This window comes from Octopus bimaculoides, chromosome 13, assembly GCF_001194135.2.
Source record: "Octopus bimaculoides isolate UCB-OBI-ISO-001 chromosome 13, ASM119413v2, whole genome shotgun sequence".
NCBI lineage: Eukaryota > Metazoa > Mollusca > Cephalopoda > Octopoda > Octopodidae > Octopus > Octopus bimaculoides.
In genome coordinates, this window is record NC_068993.1 from 61,928,344 (window position 1) to 61,939,402 (window position 11,059).

The 11,059-nt window shown below is 37.8% G+C and overlaps 1 protein-coding gene across 1 annotated transcript in view; it reads right to left on the bottom strand.

Annotated features, from left to right (window-relative positions):
* Nucleotides 1-11,059, bottom strand: part of LOC106882698 (cell surface glycoprotein 1) — a 13,571-nt gene that overhangs the window by 1,402 nt on the left and 1,110 nt on the right. Inside the window, exons 2-11 of the mRNA XM_052972272.1 lie at nucleotides 10,772-10,855; nucleotides 9,907-9,990; nucleotides 9,280-9,363; nucleotides 8,201-8,296; nucleotides 6,628-6,714; nucleotides 5,954-6,049; nucleotides 4,333-4,428; nucleotides 3,408-3,509; nucleotides 2,583-2,681; nucleotides 1,801-1,973 (exon numbers count right to left, since the gene is read on the bottom strand). Coding sequence (XP_052828232.1) covers nucleotides 1,801-1,973; nucleotides 2,583-2,681; nucleotides 3,408-3,509; nucleotides 4,333-4,428; nucleotides 5,954-6,049; nucleotides 6,628-6,714; nucleotides 8,201-8,296; nucleotides 9,280-9,363; nucleotides 9,907-9,990; nucleotides 10,772-10,855 — 1,001 coding nt within the window. The remainder of the gene's footprint in view (nucleotides 1-1,800; nucleotides 1,974-2,582; nucleotides 2,682-3,407; nucleotides 3,510-4,332; nucleotides 4,429-5,953; nucleotides 6,050-6,627; nucleotides 6,715-8,200; nucleotides 8,297-9,279; nucleotides 9,364-9,906; nucleotides 9,991-10,771; nucleotides 10,856-11,059) is intronic.

The window sequence follows — 11,059 nt, forward strand, 5'->3', positions numbered from 1 at the left end:
GTATATATATATATATATATATATGTATATATATATATATGTATATATATATATATATATATGTATATATATATATGTATATATACACACACTCTTTACTCTTTTACTTGTTTCAGTCATTTGACTATGGGCATGCTGAATGTGGCCATGCTGGAGCACCGCCTTTAGTCGAGCAAATCGACCCCAGGACTTATTCTTTGTAAGCCTAGTACTTATTCTCTTTTGCCGAACCACTAAGTTATGGGACATAAACACACCACCATTGGTTGTCAAGCAATGGTGGGGGACAAACACAGACACACAAACATATACATACACATACATATATATATACGACAGGCTTCTTTCAGTTTCCGTCTACCAAATCCACTCACAAGGCTTTAGTCGGCCCGAGGCTAGAGTAGAAGACACTTACCCAAGGTGTCACGCAGTGGGAATGAACCCGAAACCATGTGGTTGGTAAGCAAAACACAGTTAAACCTGGGTAGTATTTTAATTAATAAATTGCAATTATAGATTTTGGTTCTTTCTATATAACTAACATTAACTCAGGGTGAGGAGAAAGAAACATGGAATAGTAGACTAAACAGTTTGAATTGCATTCCGTTCAGTTGAATGAAGCTTAACAACTTATCGATCTTGCCTGTCCACTCTAAGACGCAGGTCAAAATGGTCAATTAACCCTGAACTTCAGCATCTAACCCAGGCTGTATTAATTAGCTGTATGCATGCTATCAATCTCTAAGTGTCTCCATAAGAAGCGCCTCACACACCAAAAAAAAAACAAAAACAAAAAAACGATCCAAGGGACATAACTGCATCAAACCCCAAATAGAAAATCACAAATAACAGTGGATAATGGCCGGACTAACATGAACCGCCTCTTCCCAGAGATAAAAATGGATTTTCGAAAGGCCAACACCCCTATCTAGAATAAGCGGAAGCTAACCAAAGCATCAATCCACAAGACCTGGGAGAGGTCTACTGATGTGAAAAGACAGCCAAGTGTCAAGAACAGAGGAAACAAGTCATCAATGGCTTTAGCTCCACCAAAACAATCGAATTGACATGTTCTGCTTCTGCAATACTTTTCCTCCATCCATTGTAGGTACAGTTTTTATATCCACCACTAAAAGTATTTGGTTCTTGTTCTATAAAGAGATATTCAATGAAAATATGGGATGGGGGATTAAAGTAAAGCTGAAAAATTGTCTTTGTGAAAAGCATCACTGGGGGTTTTTATCCACTTCTCACAACATAAACAGAGGTTAGGTTCTATATGCCCACGGGCATATGGCGTAGTGGTTAAGAGCATGGGCTACTAACCCCAAGATTCCGAGTTCGATTCCAGGCAGTGACCTGTATAATAATAATAATAATAATAATAATAATAATAATAATAACAACAACATCAAAAAATACTTTAGGAATGAGAACTCAGGTTTGAAATTTCCCCAAGACACCTGATGAAGGCTGGAGGGTATATCAGCTGAAATGTGTTAACAACAAACAAGATGAGGACAGATATCCATCAAAATGTAAATGATATAAAGAGAGGTTCTTTTTCAAAGCCATAGGGTTGAAACTACTTTCTGCATTTAATGACGATAAAATTTTGAGCAGGTCTAACCACTTTCTGTGTAAAAAGGGTTAAAATTGTTCAAATCTTAGAAAGAATTTATGAAACACAAACTGTAATCACCAAGTGGATGTCATATTTAACATCTTTATATCATTGTATTAATAGTGCAATATGAACAGATGTGAATTATAGAGGAGACACACACACAGAGTACTTACCACTTGATTCCTAGAACGGTTCAGTTGTTTATAGGCTCCTTTCTTCATAGAGATCATCCCCATAAATGCCTTCTCTGAATCCAAACAACAGCAATACACAATATCATGTTCGTTTGCTGAATCCAACATGCTATTGTTTATGTACCTATATGTCGGTTTGGGTGCAAAACAACCTACAACAAACAAAAAAACAAATGTTTATTAAATAAAGAGGGAAAATCCTTCAAAAAAAATTACACATATATCTGCTTGTATGGTCATGGATCAACTTTGATGCATTAAATCTATGACCAAATGAGTTCCAACCATGACATTCCTGTCTTTATTTTTTCCCCCAGAATCAATGTATCTTGGACATTATTCAAAGTGTCCTATTTGTTTGTAAGATAATAGAGAGGGCGCATTTTAATTGATATACAGTAATCTCTCGACTATCGCAGGTGTTACATTACTAGACCCTCTGCGATAGGTGAAAATCCACGAAATAAAAACAGTACCGTACTGTATATTTTTTTAATCATTTTTATAATTTGTATATATTTATTTTATTATAAATACAAAACAACACCACAGAGGGACCGACATAGGGAGGATTTTTTTGTGGCACCAGCACAAGTGAGGTTGCCATGCAGCTTGCTAGACTCTGAATCCCAAAGAAGGAAGGCAACTTTATACTAGGCGATGAGGAATAGAGAGGGGTAAAGTAGGAGTGGAAAAATGTTGGAGTAGAACCAGTGAAGAGCCACAAAGACAATAACATTTTAAAAACTCTAAGTCCATACTTGACGTGTTTGAGTAACTTTTATCATCAGGTTTTACAACTGTCAGCAGGGATTTATTTCTAATGCTCCGAGTAGTATACTCTCCAGCATTTATATGATCTGGAAATAAAAAGGAAAAAGAGAAGCAACTATAAAAACAGGCTCCTCGTCATCATTTAACGTCCATTTTCCATGCTGGCATGGGTTGGACGGCTTGACAGGAGCTGGCAAGGCCAGAGGCCACTCCAGGTTGCATAGTCTATTTTGGCTTGGTTTCTACAGCTGGATGCCCTTCCTAATGCCAACCACTTTACTGAGGGTACTGGGTGCATTTTTTTATGTGGCACTGGCACCAGTGCTTTTTACGTGGCACCATCATTAAGGCATTTTTATGAAGGCCCAGCACCAACACCAATTGATAAAATAATGAACATACTGAGACTGAACCTGAAACCATATGGCTGGGAAATAAAAAAAACTCCCTGACCACAATGCTTGCTTTTATTACTGCTCCCTTCTGTATAGCCTATGCCTGGCACTCCGTCGGTTATGACGACGAGGATTCCAGCTGATCCGATCAACGGAATAGCCTGCTCGTGAAATTAGCATGCAAGGGGCCGAGCATCCACAGACATGAGTACCCTTAATGCAGTTCTCAGGGGGATTCAGCATGACACAGAATGTGACAAGGCTGACCCCTTTGAAATACAAGTACTACTCATTTTTGCCAGCTGAGTGGACTGAGGCAACGAGAAATAAGATGTCTTGCTCAATAACACACATTGCCAGGATTTGAACTCACGACCTTACAATTGTGAGTTGAATGCCCTAATCACCAAAACTTACTTTTACTCTTCAATGTCCGTTTCTCAGTTGGTGTTGTCTGAGATTTTTTGTTTCGGGAAGGTGAGATTTTTTGTTTGTCTTCTGAGACATTTGATGGTACACCTGAGGGGAGGAAAAAAAAAAACATGAAATTTCATATTTTACAGACATTTCTGTAAACAATGAACAAAAATGAAAGAAAAAAAAACATGCAAAAGAATAAAGAAAATATGAAGAAAAGAAAAGAAAAATAAAGAATAGGAAAAATGTAAGAGAATAAAAAAACATAATAGAATGGTAACTGCCATGGAATGTATGTTTGTGCATTTGTATATTTATATACACACACACACACACACACATTTATTTATTTGTTTCAGTTCCCAGGACTTACTCTTTGTAAGCCTAGTACTTATTCTATCAGTCTCTTTTGCCAAACCACTAAGTTACGGGGACGTAAACACACCAACATCAGTTGTCAAGCGATGGTGTAGGGACAAGCACAGACACACGCACAAATACATACATATATATATACAACAGGCTTCTTTCAGTTTCCGCCTACCAAATCCACTCACAAGGCTTTGGCCGGCCCAAGGTTATAGCAGAAGACGCTTGCCTAAGGTGGAACTGAATCCGGAACCATGTGGTTGGGAAGCAAGCTTCTTGCCACACAGCCACACTGTGCCTATAAACACTAACACAAATATGTATGTGTGTGTGTGTATGTGTATATATATATATATATATGGCTGGATGGATGCATGTATATATATATATATATATATATATATATGTATGTATATACATATATAAATATATGGGTGGAGGAATGCATGTGTGTGTGTGTATATATACATATATATATGGCTGGAGGGATACATGTATATACATACATAAATAATATATGGATGGCGGAATGCATGTGTGTGTGTATAAAACTTACTTTTACTTTTCACTGCATGTTTCTCAGTCGATGACGGCTGAAGTTTTGTGTGTCGTTGCGGTGAAGATTTATCTTCAGGCACACATGAAGGTACACCTGATGGGGAAAATGTTCGTGTTTTATAAAGATTTCTAAAAAATAAGGATCAACAACTACAAAGAAATATATATAAAAAAAAAAAAAGAAACAACGAAGAATGGACGGAAGAAAAATTAAAATATCAAAAAGAAAAATGAGAAGTGGAGAGAGAAACAGCAAAATGAGAATAAGATAAGGGCAGAGGAACCACCACGGACAGAGCAAGATCCCCCCCCCCCACCTCTGTTGTGGACAGTGAAGAGATGATATCTGCAGACTGCACCACTGCATGTCAGGAAGTGCAGTGTTAATCCTCAGTTAGGTGAGGGATATTTTAGGAAATATAAATATAAGGGCTACATTCATGGGTTTGTCTGACTATCTAAGATCAGGTCTGTCCAATCAGGACTGACTCCTGGATATACAATAACTTGAATGACCCCCTCATACAATATTCCAGCCATCCGTTTTTGCCACCCACTATTCCTGGGAGGATTGTTGGGGTAGTGTCCTCCTCAGCCACATCCTCTAAGGGGTCCTATCGAAAACACCTGTCATTACACTCTCCGGCTGGATTCCCAAGCGCACCCATCCGAGACTATAGCTATTATCCAACCATTTCACTGTTGGTCCTACCTTAAGTCTCCTGCCAGTTGGCTCAGCGTGAAGAATCTGTGGCATTGTAATCACATGTCCAAAGTGCCAGAGCTGCAACTTCTCAATACAGAGAAGTTGCAGCTTGACTGGGAGAGACTTAATGATCTCTGACCCAACACCCTGTCAAGTAATGTTACTCCGCAGATACTTCAGAGAAACCCATTTAGGCCCCTTATATTTTCAATTATATTCTTCTGGTCATTACCCAAAATCCATGATCATAGGTGAGGACAGGCACAATACTGAATATTGAAATTAAAATACATTTTCTTAAAATATCCTAAAATTGAACAGTGATCAGATTTGTGCCTTTAGAAATACAGTCAATAATTGCATAAGCTTTGCTAAAATTTCTGTGCATAAACATCGCATTTATAAGAGTAAAATGTCATCCTTAAGGATAAAGAATAATGCCCCTTCCTGAGTCATAGATACCTTTAGGGCCTGTTTGGGGGTTCCTGGACAGGATGTCAGTCTGTCGCAAGATTACTCAGTTTTGCCTGCCAAGTGGATAAGAATAATGTGAAATGAAGTGTTTTGCTCAACAACACAATGCATCAGCAGATCCCAGGAAATGAAACCACAAATTTACAATCATGGGTCCAGCACCCTAACCACTAAGCCATGTATCTCCACCTTCCTTTATTTGTACGTAGTTTAAAATCATGATTAAATAAGCAAAAATAATTATGTATACTTGTCATTAAGCAAAAAGAAGCTGTTATATACATGGGTTACAGTTTGACAGCATCCAGCAAGTCACAGGGCTGTGCCAAGTTCCAGTGTTGGCTTTGGCATTGTTTCTGTGGCTAGATGCCCTTTCTAATGCCAACCACATTAAAGTGCATACTGGGTGCTTTTTAAATGATATATATATATAACTTACTTTTGCTTTTTGATGTCTGTTTAGCAGTTGGTGATGGCTGAGACGTTTTGTGTTTTGAAGGTGAAGGTTTGTCTTCAGGCAAACCTGAAGGTACACCTAAGGGAAAGAATTTCTTATTTTATAGCTATTTCAGAAAACGCTGAACAACAAAAGAGAAACAAGGAAAAGAAAGAAAAACACAGGTAATACAATAATGTGAGGAAAGGAATGAAAAAATAATAGTGAGAAAGAGTAGAATAAGAGGATGGCTATAGATGCATGGTTTAGATAGCTCAAAAGATCTGCTGGTTGCACTCATTCTGTTGTTACTTCTTTATAAAGCATCTCCTTTGCATCAGTAAAAGTTCATGATGATGCTAGTGTGCCAGTCATTGGGGATAACATCTCCCTGCATAACTAGCTTCATTAAGCAAATAAATTAATAATGTGTACATCCAGCTTCGGATATTTTAAGTATCTTGGCTACTATCACCAAAAGACCTACCAATTTCCAGGGTTTTATATCCTTCATGGCATTTTCTACTAAACGGCAGTCAACCTCAATGTATGTTCTTGGGTTTACAAGAGAGAAAGCAAATGCTCTTGATGTATGAAGCAGAGCTTATTCAGATCAAATGCCTCTGGAGTTAGAAAGTGTGTATGTGTGTGTGTGTGTGTGTGTGTGTGTGACTTACTTTTATTTTTCAACATATTTTTCTCAGGTGGCTTGGGTTTCTTGTGTCGTAGAGATGATTTGTCTTTTGGTACACCTGGGGGTATAGCTGAGAGGGGGAAAAAGTTCCTATTTTACAGACATTTCAGAAAATAATAAACAAAAAATAACAAAGCAAAAAAAATAAAGTAGAAATGAAAATCAAAGAAAGAAAAAAGAAAAATAAACAAAAAAAATGATGAGTAATAGAGGGAAGAAGAGTTATTTACAGAGTGATAGCAAATAAGAGCATGCACAGAGTAAATCCAACTTGCTCCACTGCTTCCATGGTGGACAACACCAGAATCTCCAGACACACAAAAACACTGAACCATCAAGAGATTACAGCATCCCACGACTGGACAACTGCATGTCAGGATGAGCAGCATCGAGCTAGATGAAGGCATGGCATATTTCAAGAAATAGATGTATCATCATCATTATAATATTCACTTTACAATGCTCGCATGGATTGGACAGAATTTGTTGAGGGGAATTTTCTACAGCTGGATGCCTTTCCTGTCACCAACCTTCACTATGCTCCATTGTCTGCTCTGATGTGGTTTCTACAACTCGATGCCTTTCTTAACACCAACTATATATATATATATATATATATATACACACACACACACACACGTATGTATGTGTATGCATTTGTATGTGAAGGTGCATAGCTTAGTGGTTAGGGTTATTCGGCTCAAGGTCCTAAGGTCATGAGTTCAATCCCTGGTGGCACATTGTGTCCTTGAGCAAGACACTTTATTTCACGTTGCTCCAGTCCACTCAGCTGGCAAAAACGAGTAGTACCTGTAATTCAAAGGGGCCGGCCTGGTCACATTCTGAGTCATGTTGAAGGCCACGAGTGTCTACAGACTGCTCAGCCATTTGCAATTTCAGAAACAGACTCTTCCACTGATCAGACCAACTGGAACCCTCATCGTCATAACCGACAGAGTGCCAGTCTATGTCTGAGAGTGAACCTCTCTGAGAACCTGGGTGAGATATTCCCTTGCTTGGTAACAGTTGAGTGCCACAGACAGGAAAGGCATCTGCTTGTCGAAAATATGTCTCAATAAAACCTTATTCAACATTGGTGAGCATGGAAGACTGATGTTAAATGCCTTTGGAATTCCAAGGAATGATGGAGTAAAGCCTCTACAGTTAGAAAATGTGTGTGTGTGTGTGTGTGAGAAAAGCACTGAGTCCACTAAACGGGTCACAATGCGACAGAATGACCTTCTGATCAGGGGAGAATGTCAACTGCTTAACTGGCCCAGTAGGGTGGCATCATTTGAAAACTAAAACACACAAAGCATGCTGTGATCAGCAATGTGTAACAACATCCAATTGTCCGGTCGATACAGTGATATATATATATATATATATATAATATATAAAACTTAAATTCAACTTACGATGAAAGTAAACAAAGTTTGCTTTAGAAGTGTTGAGATGTATTGAAAGATACAGAAAATAATTTATCCTCAAACGCAGGATAATGCTAATACAATAGCATGAACAGGATAAACTCGCCATATATTGCAGAAACTTACTTTTAGTTTTCAATGTGGGTTTAGCAATTGGTGATGGACGAAGTTTTCTGTGTCGTAAAGATGAAGATTTGTCTTTGAGCACACCTGAGGGTACTGCTGGGAAAAAATTTCGTATTTTATGGATGTTTACAAAAATAATGAACAAAAGAAAAAAAAAGAAAATAAAGTACAAAATAAAAGAAACAAACAAAAGAAAAATGTAAAAAAAAAAAAAAACGAAAAGAAAGACTAGAAAGAAAGAAATAAGGAGAGAATGAGAAGACTATACTGCGGGACAAAAACTGACTTGCTCAGGCTAAGTCCACCTCGACCATTGCCACTACTGCTTTCTACATAATCAACTTTAGGTTAAAGAATTGTAAATCTCAATTCTGTCTTTGTCCCTCCAACACTGCCAACAGCCCTGTGATTTAATCACAAGATCCAGTTCAAAGTGAGGCTGAAAGTTCCTTTATCAAACATACTAGAATAGTACGCATCAAAAAAGACTGGGAATTATTTCTGCCACCTTTCAGTAAATCTTGGTGGTTTCCGTCAAGTCTGGCTCCACTTTCTTTTGGTATTTCATTTTATCTTCTTTCAGTTATTCTTTACTCTCTTTATTCTCACAGACTAACATTTATTATTCTTTTATCTTCTCTATAAATTTCACCCACTTTTTTTAACTAAAAATAAAAATTCTTTAATACTGAATGGTATTCTGTAACTGGTTTCAGTCATTGGATTACAACCATTTTGGGGCATTGCCTTCAAAAGGCTTCAGCTGATCATATCAACCCACAATTGCTTTCAGCTTGGTATTTATGTTATCAATATCTATTTGTCAAATTGTTAAGTCACACTTTTTGACACAATATCAGTGTTTTTTCATAAGCACTGGTAAAAACAGACAAAAATACACACACAAACAGACATATGCACAGTCTTTTCACCAACCAAACTGCAATCTTAAGATATCAGTCATCTTGACGCTACATTAGAAGACACTTACCTAAGGTGCCATGCAGTGAGATTGAACTCAGAGCCACATGGTTCCATAGCAAACTTGTTAACCACAAAGTTATATACATAAAACTTACTTTTACTTTTCAATGTATGTTTAGCAGCCAATGGTGGCTGAGGTTTTTTGTGTCGTGAAGGTGGGGTTTTGTCTTTGGCTACACCTGAGGGTGAAAAAAAAAAAAAAACGTAGATAAAGCTGAAAATATTGACAACAAATAAGAAGTAAAAAGAAGCAATGACAATAAAACAAGAAGAAAGATGAAAAGTAGAGGAAGAAAAAGAGGAAAAGAAGAAAAGAACAAAGGAACAGCAACTGCTACAGTGTCCAAGTCCACCTTGTTCACCTCCACTGTGGCCATCATATGACTCAATAGATTTTCAGAAACATTGGATAGTAGAGAGATTGCAATACCTGCCATGATAATGTTTGTGTGAAAAGAGCTATGCCACATAATAACAAGGCATGGAATTGTTTCAGCCATTAGGCTGTGGCCATGCTGGGGCACCACCACTGCATGTCAGGCGGTACAGCATTGGACCACAGCCTGCTGGAGGAGTGCTATATGTAGGTCAATTGTGACCAGCATTGCCTTACTGCCTTACTTGCCCAAGGTGCCACGCAGTGGGACTGAACCCAGAACCATGTGGTTGGTAAGCAAGCTACTTACCACACAACCACTCCTACGCCTATACAAGTCACTTACTTTTATTCTTCAATGTCTGTTTCTCAGTTGGTGTTGTCTGAGGATTTTTGTGCCGAGAAGGTGAGGATTTGTCTTGCGGTACACCTGAGAGAACAAAAGAATTTCATAATTTACAGATATTTCTGAAAATATTGAACAACAGCAACAATAGAAACTGGAAGAAAAACAGAAGCAAGAAACAAAAGAATGGAAGGTAAAAGAATGCAAAATAAAAGAATAGAAAGAGAAGAGCTAAATCTCTTTACAAACACCAATCAATGATATGGTCACTCCTCAGAAAAAACGTCTACACAGTGAAATAAGGAAAATGGTCATCTGTGGATGGTACCCAATTATTGGAGTACTACCTAGGCACCACACATGTGTTGACCAGGGTCTAAAGGGTTGTTTTAAGATTCTCATAATGCATCAACATCATCATTAGTTTTAACATCCACTTTTCCATGTTTGCATAAACTCCATCCAGCCCATGCAAACATGGAAAAGTGGATGTTAAAACTAATGATGATGTCGATGCAAGTAAAGCACAGTAAGGCAACGAGTTTCTACAGCTTTATGCCCTTCTGTCACTGACAAGGGTGGGAAGTAAAGTAAAGGTAGCTTCTCAAGTTATGCCGAGTCATAAGGACCAGTTTGCTGGTTCCCATGGCATATAAATTCCCCACATGGATACTGTAAACTGTCTTTTATATAAGGGATTCTTTTCTAATTCAGAGGATAAATTACATATCAGTTGTGTACTGGGATCAATCTAATCGACTGCCCCCCCCCCACACCTCCCCAAAAATTTTGGGCCTTGTGCCTTGGAGTAGAAAAAAAGTGATGGAGTAAAACTTGACGACTATATGTGAATTCGTTAACTTACTTTCGTAGTTCAATGTACGTTTAGCAGTTGGTGATGGTTCAGGTTTTCCCCATTTTAAAGGTGAGGACTTTTCTTGGGGTACACCTGAAGGAAAAGAAGAATAGATTTAAAGATATTTCAGGAGATAAGGAACAACAACCAAAGATAAAGGGGGAAAGGATAGAAAAGAGAAAAAAGGAAAGGAAAATAGAAGAGAGGAAGAATAGAAAGGAAAATAATTGAAATGAATTTTCTTTTTTTTAACATGCAGAGAATAAAAGAAGAATGGCAAAATAAAATATGAAGGCA